This window comes from Trachurus japonicus, chromosome 18 (assembly GCF_045865225.1).
Source record: "Trachurus japonicus isolate A0001 chromosome 18, Traja_1.0".
NCBI classification, from domain to species: domain Eukaryota; kingdom Metazoa; phylum Chordata; class Actinopteri; order Carangiformes; family Carangidae; genus Trachurus; species Trachurus japonicus.
This window is the reverse complement of record NC_140924.1, coordinates 12,336,801-12,356,280: the sequence shown is the minus strand read 5'-3', so window position 1 is coordinate 12,356,280 and position 19,480 is coordinate 12,336,801. Positions and strand designations below refer to the sequence as shown.

General features: G+C 42.4%; 1 protein-coding gene across 1 annotated transcript; it reads right to left on the bottom strand.

Annotated features, from left to right (window-relative positions):
* Nucleotides 1-652: 652 nt before the first annotated feature.
* On the bottom strand, nt 653-11,827 carry nat16 (N-acetyltransferase 16). The gene is made up of 5 exons (XM_085759527.1): nt 11,499-11,827; nt 5,710-5,935; nt 4,975-5,199; nt 4,554-4,891; nt 653-3,949 (listed from the first exon to the last, which is right to left on the bottom strand). The coding sequence occupies exons 1-5, from the start codon at nt 11,540-11,542 to the stop codon at nt 3,721-3,723; spliced, it is 1,062 nt and encodes a 353-aa protein (XP_085615653.1). The 5' UTR covers nt 11,543-11,827; the 3' UTR covers nt 653-3,720.
* Nucleotides 11,828-19,480: the final 7,653 nt, after the last annotated feature.

The following is a 19,480-nucleotide window of genomic DNA, read 5'->3' as shown; positions in this document are numbered from 1 at the left end:
AATTCTTCATTCTGGCATCACACAAGCTCCAGTAGCCGTTGAGCACAATGTACAATATTTACATGGATCACATGTTATTATGACAAAACAACAAAAATAAGTTAATGAGTATAGTTAACAAACAGTGTGGACGACCGACTCGGTGTCTCAGGTTTAGGGTTAAACTCAACAGAGGGCGTATTTGATTGTGAGGAAAATATCAAGCTAATTGTACAAAGATCACCCAACTAGTTAGACTTGACTATTCTATAAACGGTAGTGTGTGTCATCTGGGGGTGTGGAGGGGCTGCATATACATTTCTTCATCACTGGACAAAGGCTTTTAAAAATCTTCATCTTCCTAGACATCGTTTTCATTCAGAGGTTGCGCATGGGTCGGGGGTAAGATCGTTTTCTGCTGTTTTTGTTGTTTTTGAACAAGCTTTGCCTTCTCGTGATCACAAACTCGACACAAACCAAAGTGACTTCTCATGATCGTGGAAGTAAAAGTGGTGAATTCATAATAACTGAGAGTTGGGAGTGAGTATATAGCTGCCAACAACCCCAAACGTCTTGTTGGGGTCTTGTTTACAACCAAGGGTACGACTAAAGGTGGGATCGGCGAGTAGGTTGGTACGATAGCAGCAGTTATGCAAATGTTCTACTATAATGTTGTTGTGACAAGAAACCTCAAGGAAGGTTCAGTACCAGTATAAGGACCAGGATCATGAGAACACAGTTTGGGTTATGTTCTGCCAAGATAAGAGAATTGTGATCCAGTGAGAACAGCATGTGTACATAATTACACCCATGGCCTCTCCAGCCTTGCATAAGTTCACCTTCACTCAAGGCAGCAAATAATAGGGCATCACTTTAGATGAGTGGTGACTTTCTTTGGTTAGAAACGAATAGGGTAAAAATGGCCTCCTCTTCATTTACATGTAGGTTCCCTGGTTGAGGATTGTTGGCCGGTCTAAAAATTAACCAAAAAAAGGATGTTGCTTTAATCATTTCTACTCTTATATTGTTGGACTTTTCAAGATTGACTCATAGTTGATCTTCAAAGAAAATAAGTCATAGTCCAGTCATCCTCACTCCTAGAAAATTGCATACCAGAAGAAGAAGGTGATCGGGTAAAGATAAAAGCCAATCAAGGCAGCGTGAAGGTCAAATCAATCTCTACAAACTAAAGACTTTTTGTGGGTTTGTCTCGGACTTATCGTCCTGTGGTACACACTCTACATGGACATTTAAAGGGAGAGTGTAAAGAGTGTCTGCGCAGCACTGTGGATGCTCCTATGATGTCGTATTGATGTCACAGCAGTAATTATGCGCAAGAGAACAATCCAAAAACGAAACATTTTGGAAATGCTCTGATAGAGGCCGAATATGTAGGCGATGGTGGACTACAGGTGGACGTTGGTTTTTCAATATGGAGACATCAGTGTCTGGTTTCGTGCTTATACCGCAGCCACCGACCAAAGAAGCAAATCTACAGCAGTGTTTGTTAGCAGCTTCGCAAGGCTGCGCTTAGGCACAGAGCTTTGAGCTAAATGCTAACATTTGCTAATTAGCGCTAAAAATGGGAATGTCATTAGTTTTGCAGGTATTTGGTCTTAAACCAAAGTATAAGACAAACTGAAACATTTACCTCATGGTGATACTGGGTTAAAGGACACAGGTTGACCAGTGTTATCGCAGTATACCATGAGTTGAACATGAATAAGTTTAACCAGAAACTTCTAACTACTGGTGGCACTATGAAACGTAGGGTATATACTCTGGGTATCATGAATGCCTGGATGAAATGTCATGCCCATAGTTATTAATAATAATTGGATATTAATAACTATTTACAGTATGTAGTTTTGATGATATTTCAATCCCTAGATCCCTAAAGCCACACAGTCAATGTGGCCAAAAAGAAAAAAAAATTGTTTCTTCAAGACAGAAGATAAATTAAAGGAAAACATTAATAAGTAAACAGACAAACGAGGATTCACTGAATTGTCTGATGGGCATGAAAATGACATGAATCACTTGCTATGACCTTCACAGTCTCCAGATCTCAACTCTGGAACTGGATTCATCATCATCGTCGTCATCATCATCATGATCCCTCCAGCCCTGAAGCTGTTTTGGAGACTCGTGGTGGATCAACATCTCAAACAAATGTTGTGCAGAATGAGCTTTTTCCATGGCCACGGTGTAAAATGACCGATCATCTTCTATGAACTACAGGTTAGTTTGCTCTAACATGGCTGAACCTTCTCTTAACACAGCTCTTGTAATACTCACAGAGGGAACACTATTATTTAGCCTGCTAATATTAGTGATGATTAAATATACATTAAACTTCTGTTAATTCTAACACAGCTATTGTCGCCCTACTCGTTTTCCCTGCGTTAGCTGAAGCCGTTAGTAAACTGCAGTAGGCTGTTAGACGTGTTCAAGCATTAGCTTCTTGTTTGGCTTTATGCTAGCAATTTACAGAACTAAGCCTAGATTAAACCTATACCAGCTTCAGGAGTTAATCGTCTCTGTTAACATTTTATTGCAGCATTTAAGTAAAACTTTAAATTAGTAACTTAACAAGAATAATAATAACAGTAAAAAAAAGAAAAAAGAAAAAGACAAAAAGCTAAGACGTAACCATGACCATTACCATAACGAAGGGTAAACTGAAAAGACTGAGCATGTTCATGTCACTAACAGGCTTTGTTTGTTGTTTCTGCAGAGATTTGTTGCTGTTCTAAAGTCATGCTAGTTAACAGATGCACAGTGACGGCACCCGTGCGTTACCCCTATTTGATCCTGAACTATTCCTTTTCTTCTTCGTTCTAACGTCGACACAACCTGGTCTGTGTAGTTTTATAAAGTGCCCTCAGAGTTGTGCAGATTTTAGTCATCCAACTCAGCTTGTGTACATATTTAGAAGTTTCATATTTACAGAAAGAACTGAGATGAAAGATTCAAGATGGCCTGAAGGCTTTTTAAATATTTCCCTCAGAGAATATCATTTGCATGTGGACTGGTTTAGGGTTTTGTTTGTTTGCTTGTTTACTGCTACCGTGTGAGAAAGCTTCCCCAGGCTCATCGCTCTGAATACACGGAGGTGAACATAAAATCAAAAACACAAGTTAATAAAATGTCGTTCTTAAGGCTGTAGTTTGTAGTGTTGTTGTTTTGGACCTTCAACTGAATTTAACCCAGTTTAGAGTCCGGGTCTGATCAGCTGGGTTTGACTGTTCTTAGGCTCTTTCTAGATTTTTTTCTTCTTATTTTTTTCAAAATAAAATTGTGATCTTTGGGACTGAGGTTTTTTTTCTCCCATGATTAAATTTTGGATCCAGTCCAAAATTAGATCTTGACCTAAAAATTGTTTCAACTATTCTACTATAGACTACAAACTAAAGCCTCAATGCTAAAATGTACTTAAATGTTGCAATGGTTGATACCAATTGGATTTAGACCTGTTGTAGAAGATTATGTGATGATGTGTTTGTGGTTTTATGTTCACGCTCTGTATTTGTTTGTCGACCTCACTGCCTTCTTAGATGTTTAGTTTTGTAGGAACAACATTTTGTTTGTTGGTCAGTTTCTGTCTCAGTACAGAGGGGTTGTGTTTTTCTGCTTAAGCGTAATTGAGTTGCGTCCATTCATTGTTGTCTAGACCCTCGTCTTCGTTCCTCTCTGGTTTCTTCGTCTTCCACTCCCCCTCCATTCACCTTCATTCTGTAACTAGGCGAGGTCCGACTCGACCACGCACTGCTCGGTGTACTCCTTCACCAGCTCCACGCTCAGGATGTTGCGGCAGAAGTCGGACATGGGCTTCCACAGCGGCGGGTCCAGGAACATCTGGCACATCACGTGACCCTTCAGAGTGGCGGTGTGGCGTTGCAGGTGGCACAAGAACTGCTGCCGAACCAGGTTGATGTCTTTACCGAACATGTCAATATTCAGGTAATACCTAGTTCAAAAACAGTGCGTCAAACACATCATTCGGAAAATGAGCAACTTCTACTTTAAATGTCATGGATATCTTAAAGGGATAGTTCACCCAAAATTAAAATTTCACTCATTATCTACTCACCCTCATGTCGACTAAGGGCTGGGAGAAGTTTCAGAGTCCTCCGTGCCTTCCCTGATTTACAGCGGGAACGGCCGCGACGCAAATTTTTTTCTGAACAATTTCTCAAGTTGGGGCTTCAATACAAGAGGGACATTACAGACGAGCACTATGGAGGTATTTGGATGTTTTTTGGTGTGTCTCTTTGGACGAAGACAAGTGAGCCCCATTCTCAACCGTCATATGGACATGCAGTGCTGCACGGAGCCCCGGTGTAACTCCGAGAAGGCACGGAGGACTCTGAAACTTCTGCCAGCCCTTAGTTGACATGAGGGTGAGTAGATAATGAGTGAAATTTGAATTTTGGGTGAACTATCCCTTTAAAGCCATCGGTACCCTCAGAAGATATTGCTGCCCATATACTTATTTATGGACAGTAGCTGTATCTGACTTAACCAGCAGCATCTATTCAACATTATGAGTAAAGTAAAGAACAATCAATTACCAGTCATCTCCAATGGGAACCCTAAAAGGGAAGGTACAGAGGCTGGCCACGGTGGGGTTGATCCCATCGTCTACCATCCAGTCGATGTCCTTCTTCAGTAAGATGGCCATGTTACTGACCAGCGGCTTGAATGGCTGCCAGTCCTGAATGATGGTGGAGTTAGGAAGGACTCCCTGCATCAGGTCGGTGGCCAGATACAGCCGGTGGATAGCTGTATGGTCGAGACGCACAGGAGCAGAGTTAGAGGTGGACACAGAGGATTGGTTGTCTCCACCCAGACCGAGCTCAGACAGACGGAGCTTGAGATCTTCAGCTCTGAAGCGCACCAGCAGTATGCCCTGTAGAGGAGAGCCAGCGTGTGAACTGACCGTGACTGCACAAGACAAAGACAGAGGTTTTAATACTCATTTCTGGCTCATACCTGCTTGGTTATGATACGGTACTTCTGGAAGTCCTTGGGTCCGAGCTGATCGTCACGGGTCAGGCGGGCTACTTTAATCTCTGGGTACTTGGCTTTGACCAGTTCGGCGCAAAAACGCAGCAGAACTCCTGCCACGCCCTTCCCCCTTTCTTGAGGAGCAACACGGAGGCCTTCCACCAGCATGGTGTCCCCATCGTCAATCACACACACCGACTCCAGAGCAATCTGTCGAGCGTCACAGAGGAAGAAGGAAGACAAAACATTACCAATGACATCACTGGGCGATAAAGTACCAAACTTCATCTAAACTCTTCAAGCTCAAACACAGAGAGTAGGGAGTACAATTTGAAATTCAGTGACTAAATGTAAGATTAAAGCAGAAGTAAGCGGAATGTTTGTGTTAATATAAGTCTTAATTAGTTATATCTTCCAACAGCAATCACTTATATAGAGTGTTTGGTCTGAAACACGGGTCTGTCAGTCACTCTGCTCTGCTGTAAGCCGAGGAGAAAACTTTCCTTGTATCCTACAACCTTTATCCAATGAGGAGAGAGAACGGCATAAAAGGGCGGTCCTCTCTGTGTGTGCAGCCAAGGGATGCACGTGAATGTGGTGACGTAGGGACGAGGGCGGGGACTGCCAACTCCATCGGCTGACAAGAAGTTAGCCAAAACGACCGGATCGCTTACTTCTGCTTTAAAGTAGAACAAGTAGTCACAACTAAAAAGGACTTACCACTTTTCCCTGTTTGCGGGCCAGTATGACAGTGCGGTTGGTTTCCTGCAGCCAAGTGGTGTACCTAGTGGGCAAGTAGTCTAGGCCTCCATAGATGCCCTGGCTCATGGCCATGATATCGTCGAAGTCCTCCTCAGTGGCCACAGAGAACTGTAGGCCTGCCTGGGACAGGGACTCTGGGAGCTGGGGCATAGTCAGGCTGGTGTCAATCTTCATCTCGACAAAACTGATGGGATACAAAGTGGAGGAGAGGTTACTATGGAAGGCATTTATCAAGTGTTTCAGAGCAGGATGCCACTCTCAACCAGTCAACAGTGACCAGTTAAAAGTGACACCTGACTGGCCCCAGTATAAAGGCACCTTTTTGTCAAACCAGGATTTAGGAGAGCTCAGGAGTTACAAGAAACATAATCCATCATTTGACTTGAGGCGACAACAAGCTTCAGAGATACAGCTTCTTGTATAACAGCTGTTTACATCTGATCACTCCAACAATGTAAACCAGTCAGCCCACTTCACACAAGGTCAACCTCTTCATCAGATACATCACAGTCAAACATCTCTCTGCCAGATAAAATAAAATAATGATATAAAGAAAATAACAAATCTCCAATCACAACAGCAGCAACAACACACTCATAACAACAGCCTACTCTACACTGCCTGCTCTGTATTTAGAGGCTGGGGGTGAAAGTAGAAGAAGACTGAGAAGTCAGGACTGAGAGTTTGGGAAGGATGTGTCTTTGGTTTCAATAACTGAAGACAATGAATCCAGCATGAACCCATCAGGGAGCTTTTATAATTGTCAAGATTGGACCTGAAGAAGCAATGGATGAGAAAGGGACAGGAAGCACAATGCTGCCGTAAAACCAATCAATCCACAGGGAACACCAATTCTCCCTAAACTATTGATCACAGTCTGAACCAGTCGAAATAGGAATCAAACAAAGGGGTTTTGGGCAGATTAAGTAGCAAAACTGAAAGGAAGACGGACAAATGGACCAGATGAGCCGGAAACAAAGAGACAGTTTGAAGAGAAAGAAACAGACAGAAAGATGACAACAGACACAGGAAGTGAAGACTGGCACCTATTTTTTGATCCCTCTGTCTTTCCCATAAATCCTGTAAATCCATACCCTCACCCCCCCTAATCCATACACTAATACTCCCTGATACCCACCCCACATCACAAACATGGGTATTTGTCCAGAGCTTAAACAAGACGCCACAGAATTATATCTCTAAAATCTAATGGAGAAATATGAGAATAAAACAGTATCATTTGTCCACCATGTTGGCCAGATTACTGTTACTGTGCTCAGATGTTCTCGTGGTACTATCATGTACTGGTATCATCATTATTGTCTGTTACAGGTGCCAGAGTTTTTGCCTTTGATTAGGTTGAAGACATAAAGAAATGATGCAGGGAAGTGTGATCAAACTCAATAAAACAAGCTTGTGCAAAAATTATTCATGCAACTCAAGAATCAATATAAACCAGAAGCGATGCAAAGAAACAACAAAAACAAAAAAGATATATGATAATATTCAGCAACTTGTGAGAGGGACTGTGCATTGATCAGATTGTCAAGTTGCACCAACTGATCATATCTTTTCTTTTCCAACTTTCGCAAGAAGTCCTGATCCTCAACATATCGGTGCTGTCTACACCTAATGTCCACTGAATACTTCTGCCTTACCTGGAAGCAATCACATGAACGATACACCTTAACTGAACATTCATGGCAAACAGGTACAACCAATACCCAGCCTTTATGGGTGGCACTATGTAGTCAGTGAAAGTATAATCACCAGCAGATGTAGAATTGACTGAGAATGTCCAACAGAGAGTCTAGGAAGCTAAAGACTGATCGTGGCTACAGAAGCAAGACAACTGACCAAAAGATGAGGCCAAAGGAGGACCCACCTTCCAACTACTGACCTATCTTGAACAGTGTGTGACAGTAGATGTGTAAAACTCAAAGACAAGTACACAATCCGGGACAATCAACATGAGCTCAACACCATATAAACCCTTAAATGCCTGTAACTCCAGAAGACATGGTCATCACATTTACAGGACCCTCCACAGAGCATGACCTTGGTCACCCCTCATCAGGAATTAAACGTAACAAAAAGAGTCTTGATTCATGTGACCATCCAGGACACTGAAGCACAACAGCCAGTCTTCTAAAAGACCATCAAGTGTGGCTGTTCTGCATGAGCTTCAGCCTTACCATTTGGTTCCCCTCCGCAGGGACCACATCTGCCCCACTGGGGACGGATGGTTGTAAAGAGTGAGGATTAATGGGACAGCAGGGGCTGAACTAACAGATGGTCACACAGACAAAGAGGACAGCTTTATTCTTAAGGATTTTACAATCACATGGGAGCTGTGAAGAAGAAAGACACAGGAAAGAACAGGACTGTACTGAGAAGCCGCTTCATCCGAGTCATCGAAGGGGATGGAAGACCGACCAGCCATCACGTCCATGACAAATGTTGGGGCACCGAGGGGCAAAAAGGCCCCCAATGGCCCCTTGTGTTGGTATTTGTTGCAATGACAACTATAAACCACCGTAAACCTCCCATGCTGCAGCCCCAAACCACCCTAGAGGGGCCCCTGATGATATGTGCTGTGTCTACCCATTGTTGGCATGTGAGGCATTCAAGGAATGTCTGAAAATTGTAGTCGATGCCATTCGTTTGAATGTGGGTGGAACTCTTTGATGGGTGTCAATAGGTCTCTTGGCCTGGGGCCCCGCAAAGACTAGGATCGCCACTGGACCTGAAAACTCCCAACAATGTCTGATTAAAGGATTGTACCTCAAGTCTAGACCCCAGAGAGTGTGCAACCCCAGAGAGAGGATCTACCAAAAAGTGTTATCAATGCAGCAGGTTGGGCCCGAGGAAGAGCAATGGAAGAGAATAGTTCACTGGCACAGGAGGTGGTGGCCTGGATCAGCATAAAGTGGCAAGAAAAAAAGAAAGTTGTTTCCTCCAGGTACAAGATTAGAAGGAGAATGTGTTCACACAATAACATGAGGTGTGACAAATGTGGTCCCAGAGGTCCAGACTGAGGCAGATTCAAGAAACCAGGTGATGAGGCTTTCATCAGACATGATTGTCTGAGCAAAAAGAGTCACTGTGGAAAATACCACAAAACACATAAGGAGCTTCTGGCTGACCTGGCCATTGCTAAAGCATGGGGGTGGTTCATTTGATTATCTGGTATCTTGGACGATCATACTATATGATCTATTAGCAGTACAGATTGCGTTACTAAAAGTCTGTACTAACAAAACCATGTTAACTAAACAACAGCTGGAGACAGTCCTTGTTGAGTTCTGGTGAATTTCCACACCAGCAGAACTACAGACCTAGGATCAGCTCATGAACAAACAGCAGCACTGCCCAAACTAATACTCCCTATGCACCAAACAGAAAGTGTGATCTGTTGTGACAGAATTCATTAACAGGAAGACAGAGGACAGCACCGACTTCCAGTCAGGACTATCAGAATAAAATCACAAAATAGGGTACAGACCATGGATGGATGGATGGATTTTACCCAAAAAGATTGTCATATGATCTCTCGGCCAGATCGTCCACATAGATCGAAATACTATTCCTCCTACACAAAACTCTGAGAGACAACAAACTCAAAACCCAGTGTGAGGTTGTTCACAGAGAGGACAGATAGGTTCTCCTTTCACCAAACTGTTTCAGGCCATGATGCAAATCAAAAGGATACGCATTTGTCCATTGTTAGAAAGCAACTTGAAAGCATATTGCTTCGATCTGCTGATGCCCCCCAAAAAAGCGACAAAATAAAGAGAGGTTTTGGAAACAACATTTATTTAAAGATCTAGCATCCTTTACAAATCAAGGCACAGCTTTCGGCCCATCATCTACACACATCTACAGGCCGCAACACCAGCCACCGCTACATGCTACAGGAGCATGATCAGTGCTGCTGCCAGTGGTTTAACTGAGGAAGTTCAACAGTCAGTGAGTCAAACAGCCTGTCCACGGCCAACACGTTTCTGTCATGGTTCACAGCCATCTACACCTGTGATGTCTTTCAAAGCAGTGATGTACCATTAGTATGCCAGGCAAATTTTGGAACCCCCCAAAAATTAGCTCATCTTGCACCAACAACTATAAACTGACCTAGACCTCACATAAAGACGATATGCAGTGCACTGATGATGCCCTAAACCTCCCTAAGTGGGGCCCATCATGAGGTATTTGGATGACAATTTATAAGTCTTTGTCCAAAATACTACTTTTTAGTTTCAAAATGCATCCCTTGAGCTACATTTACACCTTCAATCCACCATACTATGGAGGTCTCCAATTTAAAAGAGACTTTGGGAGGCAGAAATGGAGATCTTTGGAAACAATATCAAAGACCTTAACAACCAGTGATGAATAAAAGGAATATCAAATTAACAGCTGTTGCTTTTCAACACTGTTTCAAAGAGATAACCTTGGCCTTGGTTTCAATGGGCTTCTTTGCCTGGGGCCCCTCGGAGTCTAGGATCAATACTACTTACAGCAAAAACAGAACTATTTCGTGTACGGTACAGAATAAAACAGAAAGCTGTAGCTGAAACGTGTGTGGTGTAGACAGAATGTGACTGTCAGACAATCCTCTACAATCAGGGGCGTCCACTGTTTGAATAACCACAGTGTCTATGAAAAATGTAGTGTTTGACCTCTGTCAAAACTCTTTCTTGTGTCCTCTGATGTCCTCCATGTGATGGGTGGGATGTAACAATACCATTAAAAAGAGGGGCTTGGACAGAGGGGGGGCAGTCAGTCCCTGAGGGGGGTTGTTGGTTTGTAGAGGCTAACACAGAAATGCTAGACATGTTCCAATAATCTATCAATCAGCCATGTGAGCTGTGAGGGTATTTGTAGTGCAAACACTGTCTGGCCACAGCGGACACACACACAGACACATGGTGGACACTGGTACTTTTCCATCATGCTTTGGTGCTGGGCTGGGAAGTCCAGTCCTGCCAATGAGAGCGGTGCTGTTTTGTTTTGGAGTTTCTATCTCCCGCTCTCTCTCTCTCACACACTCATTGATTCACTCTTCCCCCAGCACACTCTCACGCTCTCGCTGTCTTCCTGTCGCCGGCTGGCAGTATACTCCAAACTAAATGGAATTTGGCACGTTTGCAAAGACTGTGGAGCTGCCACTGTGAGCAAATGCCAGTATGCTTCCCTGCGAATCGGAGGGGAAATCTGGTCATTTAAAAATGATGCCAAGGCCACATGGGGGAGCTGTAGAGCAGGAATGTGTGGAAAAAAAAACAACAACAAGATGCACATGAAAAAATAAAACTCCTATCACCTTTGGTGGTGAACAGGCCATGGGGAACAGAGTTGATGGTCGACAACGATGTGTGGACATTTTGGATCTAGAGCATTCTGACGTTGGCTCACATGAACAGCAGGAGAGTATTCAGGTGCCTGAAGCTGAGAAACAACTTGGCACAAAATGGCCACTGGGCCTGTGATAGATGGTCTGGGGTCAACAACAGCCTCTAGATGTTTAATCAATGTGATGATTTATTAAAGAAAGGTGAGGAAAGGTCGACACACTGGCACATATTCCTCGTTTAAGTCTTTGTTAACACACCAGCTGTGATTTATTTGGAGTATGCTGCCAGCTCTACTAGTCTTTGTCTTCCCCACACCTCCACACAGAACAGATAAGACCATCATACTGAAAATAACAGGAGCCCCTGAATAATACAAAACTCAAAGGAACACACCATGTCTTCAGTAGATTATCCTGTTGGTCAAGTGATGAGAACATGGGACACCAAAATCATTCATGTCTCCTGGGTAGATCCTTGGCTCCAGTGCTTCATGCCAGTAGGCTCCATGCTGACGTAAACACATAAGCATACCACCCTGTTGTGCGATAGCAGGCTCCATGTCATTTTTCCCACGCAGCCCGGCCTATACATGAAACAAACCAGTGACACACAGGCACCAGAAAATGATTAGTTGGTCAATCTGTCCATCATCACTCTGTGCTTGCTGCCATGACAATAAGACAACTGTGGGATACACTTTGACATTGTCACCTACAATGTTTGGTTCTGCAAATTCTCTTGCTAGCATCATAGTCCGAATTTCTGTCATGACCATTGAATTTAGTATATTTCAGCCTGAAGCTTTAATTAACCATAATGTTAATGTTTTCTCATGCATTAACTGAGATTTTGGTCTGGTCCTAGCACAGGGCAGAAAGTGAAGCCATAGGTCATTATTACAACAGTAAAGTACATTTACAAAAAACATAGGTAAGTTTAATGAACATTTGACGATTGTTATTCATCAGCGCTATCAATAAAAACCTTAAAGAGGTTTTTGTAAGTTAATTTTTTTGCTACGAGGCGATGGTGGTGATAGTTGGCTCGCATGTGCAAGACAAAAGTTCACAACATGTCGACGAGACGGGCCAGCGCTAGCTGGCTAGCATGCGAATTTCAATCGACATAAAGTTTGATAGAGAATAGAGTAACATTGGTGTTTGATTCCACTTCTGGAGACAGATAATGGTGCATAAAGGAATGAAGTTTGATGCTGAGCTGAGCTCACAAAGTGTCTTATAGACTTGTAAGTCAACAGCTGCTAATGCTAAGGTTAGCTACAAAGCATTAGCAAAAATTACAAATAGCTCCTTTTACGACTTCTCAAATCTACAGTATGTCCACATGTGAGATGTGATGGACTTCAGTTACTTCTATTTTAGCAAATGGAGCTTTTCTAGTTTAGTCTAGGTTTGGAAAATGGTTATAAGAGGGGAAAAACTAAAAAGGACATTTTAAAGCTGCTCGGTTGACGGGTTGAGGTGGTTTATTATACGACTGGTTGAGGTGGGTGGTCAACTGGTTCACTGTCCACCGTAAATAAAAACAATGAAAAGTCAATAACTTTTTTACTTCATTTTGTAAAATGAAGCATATTCATTTTTCAAAATCCTTCAGTCATATTTTAATATTTGATGAAATGTTATTTCATATATTTTACATATATTTTATGTTATAATATTATTAGACCTACCCATCCCCACCACTCAACCACAGTTCTGGTCCTTTGTTTGAAGATTTTTTTTTGTCTTTGTGAATTTGAACTAAACTCCCTTGTGACGATCAGCTGTTGCTGTAGAAGCTAACTGACCTTTAAGACCTTCAGGACCTCCAGGTCCAGCATGTGACTGTAAATCAAGAAGACTGACTCTAACTCCTAATACGCCCTTGTGGAATGATGCACTTAGAAACCTTAACCTTGCAGAGCCTGTGACGAACATCCAGTATGATGATATGGATGACTCGGTCTCTGGCCATTATAGAGACAAAGGTCACGGTTAATGTCTGCACAGAGATTTACTCCATCTCACTCCTGGAGGCGAGCCACCATCCTTAATAGATCTCTACTGAAGAGAAACTTCACTAAGACTGAACTTTGTGTCATTGTCAGTCCTGTGACGTTTCACTGAGGGGATTCGATTACACAACAAGGATTAGCTTTAGTCTTTGACATGGTATTAAGTTTGAAACTGTATGTAGCCTACCTGAGTGACTCTTTCTGAACATGGACCATGAATAGATATATTTAAAGCTACCCCTCATCCCAAAACAGCGTGGATGTAACCATATGCTGTTCATTTAAATCCCATTGACCTTAATGTACCATCTAAAGATCAATACCTGCTATGTTGATAGAGGCGTGTCAGCCAATACTGGCTCTCACTCTGCAGCCTGTTTAATCAAAGGGGGCGGAGAGCTTCTGGTAATGTAGGAAATAAAGTAAACAAATGATATCATCCTTCATTTAAATGAATGATGTAGCTCCTCTTTCAGTCAAACTCGATTTAAAAGGAACATTATTTGTTTATCTAATGTTTATCCATCATCGTTCAGCACATCGACTTTTACTTTTGTCTTTGACAGGAGCTCAGGTGTTTAGGTTTGACCCTGGACATCTATCAGGAGTTTGACTCTCGGAAACTGTCCAGTAACCTGACGTAGGAACTGATACATGAGTGAACTGACAGTGGAAAGGACGACGAATCATCTGGCTACAGGAGTCTGCCTGGGTCTTTTCCGGGATCAGACTAAATTACAGTATCAGCCAGACCTAAACTGTTTTCTTGTCTGTAACAACATCTATTGCACGTCTGTCCGTCCTGGGTGAGGGATCCCTCCTCTGTTGCTCACCCTGAGGTTTCTCCAATTTTTCCCTGTTAAAAGGGTTTTCTATGGAGTTTTTCCTCAGTCGATGTGAGGGTCTAAGGGCAGAGGATGTTGTTATGATGCCATGTAAAGCCCTTTGAGACAATACTGTTTGTAAAAATGGGCTATACAAATAAAATTGCCTTGCCTTGCCTTGCCTTGCCTAGTGGAATAAAACTGACTGCATGTTCACGACGTCTCACAAAACGGCAACATGTCCGAGTTGTTTTCTTTTCTGGGTTCTGGACAGTCCAGATCTGGTTCCAGGTCCAGATCTGACTGCTCAGTGGCAAAGTGTCTCAGCAGGACCGAATGGAAAACACCGTCTGGTCAATGACGAGCAGTTAGCGAGGTGTTGTCCTTTTGATAGACAATGCCTTTGTTTGAGATAATGACATCTCCTATTGGCAAACACAGTTGGGTAATGTGGATGAATTGGGATCATCGCAGCCAAGTATCAACCAGGTATCTCCAACACAATCAATTCCCAACAGATCAGCCAATCAGCTGAGAGCTACATCGATTTTTTTTGGGACTTCCAGGAAAGATTTGAACGAATTATGCAACATTTTGTCGCTTTGAGTGAGTTTATTTAAGAGGAACCACGATGGCTTCTCCACCTGGAGCCCCATCATCACCAGAGGACCGATGACTGGTAACCAGCTGGTTCCCTCCACACACACACACTCACACACACACACACACACACACACACACACACACATAGTGTATATCTGAATGTGAGAAACAGCCGGTGGAGACACCTGCTCTCCATGAACATCCTGACAAACACAATCACTTCCGCTCCAAAACCCCCCAGGTGATAAAACGACAACCAACGACAACCACCACGCAAAGGTTTCAGAACACCTCCATTTTCAGCCAGAGATTGAGAAACAACTATTGAACCTTCTTGTTGAACTAAACTGATTGTAAATGTTTTCAAACCCTGTAGTGAAGGAACAGTTTGTCATTAAGAAAATTAAGTTTATTATATAGAAACCAATCAGAGACAAGACAATGAAAGATCTTTACATTGAAATACATTAAATTATATTGAAAGAATAGTGAAATTAAATATGTTTTACAATAAAATATTGAAGATAAGATATTACAATTAAGAAAACATTAAAATAAAATATTTTTTTTGCTACTGTAGTTTAAGTGAACAGTGAAGTCTTAAGGCCTGACCCAGTTGTTCCTCAGTGTCATCGCGCCCTGTGATAACTCAGTGCAGAGACTGTCCTTGCCTTGTCCAGATAACAGGGAACGTTCGGTGCCACATTATAACATCTCATCAAACCCTTTATCTTTCACAGCCTTGTTAGAAAACACTGATCTTCCTTTTTTTTTTTTGCTCTTCTTCCAGTCAGAGCCCTGCACCTGTTCTCCAGGTGAACTCCTGCTGGGACATCAGCGGCTCTCTGCCTGTTCCTCAACTCCTCGTGTTCCCTTGACAATGACCGGCGCCTACTTTAACTCTTTGATGACACTTTAGGGGGGTTTGAACAGGTGTTTGGTCCGGGTTTAGCCATTAGCACTCGTCCACATCCGTTGTGGTGTCGTTTTCAAGCAGGTTCAGGAGGGATCAGTGTCCACATGGTCTTCAGAGTGCAGTCGGTTTGAAACAATTTCCTTGTCCCTCGATCTGATCGTTCAGGAGACCGACAGCAGCAGGAAACGTCCCGTAGTCCAGAGGGAAAGCTAAAGACTTTTCGTTAGATCGACTGTAATTGGTGATGGATCGCTTTGGAAGAATATTGATGAAATTTAAGTTAATAGTCTGTTTTCTTTGAGGGCTTTTGTGCCATTGAAACTTTTGTTGGACTGAGCTGTTTTGCTGAACAAATGGAGGTGATCTAAAACGTTGAGCTGCGGTGTTGTCGGCCACGATAACAGATAGAGACGGATAGAAACGGCTAAATAAAGATCTGGACACGCTTAATTTGTAATTGTATTTATTGTTAGAGCACAGTGGCTCTGACATGTTCAAGGTCTTAATGCTCTCTCTTCGTCTTCCTGATGATGATGGGACGATGAATCAGAGCTGGTTCTCCTGGAGATAAACAAACAGGTTTCATTGTTTTGAATTCGGACATTTGTTTAATTTAATCAAACTCCCACGTTAGAATAATAATTTATTCATGTTGTCGTTACCTGCTAAGAGCTCTGGTGTCATCAGAGGAGCCACTCACACAACCACTTCAGCACATGTTGCTTAATGGTTTTAATGGTTTCAAACCAGCACCTGTACAACGCGGCGGTGGTCATGAATAATGTGTTAACTGAGATGGGATGCATAATTCAGAGGAGGACAGTGTAGACTTACCATGTAGCTACCGTCTTGTAGGCGGTAATCCTCTGATGAGGTTATGACACACTGTCGTACGCTCGAGTCAGTAAACACAACACTAACAGGGTTGTTTGTTGTTGTAGATTGTAGATTGTAGATTTCACTTGTGTTGTGTCATTAAAATGAAATCAGATGTGCTGACAGACAGAAACTCAGGTTGGAAATGTTCAAAATTATCCCTGTAAAGAATGGACAACATTATTAAGCGCATATTAAATCCTTATTTGTTTGTCATCTGTCAGAAACGAGCACAAGAACTTTATTTTTAGTTCTTTTTTTAGTCCTTTCTGAGAAGTTGAAAGTGAAAGTGTGCCACTGTAGCGCAGCTAACAGCTTCAGTCAACATCAGAAAACCTTTTTGCCTTTCTATAAGTGATGAAAACCAATGAACATCAAACAAAGTTACGTTTTGTGTTGTTTAGACCTACTTTTACTCATCTTTTTGCTATTTTAAGGAGTTGTTTGTACATTTTGCTATTGCTACAGGGCGCATGACATCTGTCCGACTACCTATTTCTCCGACTTCCCATTTCTCCGACCATACATTTCTTTATTTTTGCGTCCATTAGTCCGACCTCCCATTTCTCCAACTTAAGTAACCCTAACCCTAAACCTAACCGTAACACTGTAGAATAACTCGGATTAATGGGTAGTCGGAGAAATGAGCGGTCGGACTTTTGGGCGGTTGGACTGATGTATGCTCCCCATTGCTACATAGCCAACTTTAGCATTAACAGCTGTTTACTTAACCTCAGCACCGGTTGTGTTTATAGCACAAGAGGTTAACGTGGTCAGTGTTACATTTTAAGGGAAGCATTTAGGCAGTAGTTAGAAATGCTTCCCTAAATAAAGTGGCCTAAAGGGACAGTCCAGAGCAAACAAACTAGCTTGCTAGGTAGCAGAAGAAAAGAAGTGATAGAAAATGGAAAGAAATAAGAATTAATGGTATTTTCAATCATTGGAGAAAGCTGTTGAATAACAAATTGGCAGTGAAGAAATAAAGTTTGATGCCGAACTGATAGCTGCTAATGCTAACGCTGGCTATGTAGCAAAAAATGAAACACTGGTAAATAGCTTCTTTAACTGTTTTGCATATGTAGCTGTGAACTAGAGGTTTTAATCACAGTGTAGCCTAAAATCTCTGGACTTGGACACATTTAGATCTCAGATCACTGACCTGAGATCAGGTTTCAGGCAGATTTCTCAGTGCTGTTGATGAGCCAAAGATGTTAATTCATGTAATCAGACCAGCGCTGAAAGAGCAGTTCAACACTTCAGTGCTCATTAACTGTCACGCAGAGACGTAAAGGAGAAGATTTATGTCCTGCACCACTGTAGTTAATTTCTTGGAGGCTGTTTTCAGGTGATGAATCTTTATATGTAGATTTATTTCTCTATTTAAACAGACCCTGGACTTGTTATAAGTGCGGAGACGGCTGCAGAGCGACGAGACCTTGGTAGGAAATGAGGACTTTGATAAGATACAGCAGGTTGCGGATATACAGTATCAGTCTGTTGTTGATGCAGCTCTGCACATGGGATCTGTTACACACACACACACAAAGATCCGGCTGAGTTGAATCAGACCCGTCAGTATAAACCTTTGTCGTTTTCAGCGATCGGATCGGACATTACATCTCCAAACAGAGGGGAACTGAGATCAAACAGGGTTTAAAACGAACAGGAGCCATTGAAACGCCTCCTATATCACAAAAGTTGGCAGTTTACGTCACTGACTGCCAGGGACAAAACGGGGGTTATGGTGATTAAAATGTGTTGGATCACTCGTAATGAGCTTTTTTTTTCCCCGTATCTGCAGATTAATCATCTATCGACTTCTTCCTGCTCCGAAACCATCGTGATTATAACGACCTTTAAAAATCCACTATGGGCCGACCTCTAGTTGTGACTAATGTGTCAGTGGAGCGGCTTGTTCAGATCTCAACATATTCAACTCAACGACTGATGTTTGATGCCTCTGCTCCATTGTCGTTGTCCTCGTTGTCACCACAGTAACCCCACAGTCTGAGGCCCTTTTCTTTCCTTTCTTTCTTTTTTTTTCAGTGGAAACAGGGAAACCGGAGCCGCGTCGGCCGGACCGGGTCTTCTGGTTTACGTTACGTAATCTGACGGATCCTGACTCTCTTCCACACGTGACTAAAACACACGCTCGTGACCTGAGCTGCTGCTGCGGCTGCTGCGGCTGCTGCTGTGAAAATGAGTGGGGTCACAAAGGGGGGAGGGGGGATGTGGATGTGGATGTGGGGGTGGGGGTGGGGGTTGGCCCACACGGAAAGAACCTATAGGTTTTAGCTTTGAATATATGTGACATACATGAAATTGGCCGTTTTCATATATATAAACATATGCTATTTATATATGGTGCATATGAGGATATATGCGCATATATGAAATGAAACATGGAAATATGGTGCATATATATGAAATGTATGCACCATATATATATATAGCATACGGTATATGCGTATATATGAAAACGGTCAATTGTATGTATGTCACACATCTTGTGTAGCGATGCTGTCTTTTGTTTTTTGTTTGCTTTTCAATGTTCTTGGGGACAACGGATGGAAATAAGCTTTTGGCTACACTCCGGCTTGCTTACATCTTATTCCTAGTGAAGAAATGTTCATTAGCATGCATTGTCCCTCCCAAATAAACTAATAATAATAATAATAATAATAACAGGTATTTAAACCTTTTTTTTTTTTATCAATTTTTTATTTTGTTTTATTTCATTACAATTCCATTTATCCATTCCCCTTGACCCCACCCTTGTAACATGTAGAAGCTAAAATAGAGTACAGACCATATAAGGAAAAACCTCCAAGAGGGTATTTTCCCAATACAAACATTAGATTAGAGCGATTACAGGGAAAAACAAAAACAAAAACCTATATATATTAAAACCTATAGGTTCTTTCCGTGAAGGATGGCGTGTGTGACACCCACAGACATCTGCAGGTGTAATGTGATGAACCAGAAGGGGAGGAGTGTGTTGCAGTGACAGTGAGCGAGGCTTTGCATCACGACACACACGCTGCTATAGTTTGACTTTGCAGTGCCTCAATGAAGTAATAAACCTCCTCTTCCTCTTCCTTCTCCTCCTCCTCTTCCTCCTCACCTCTCACCTCCTCTT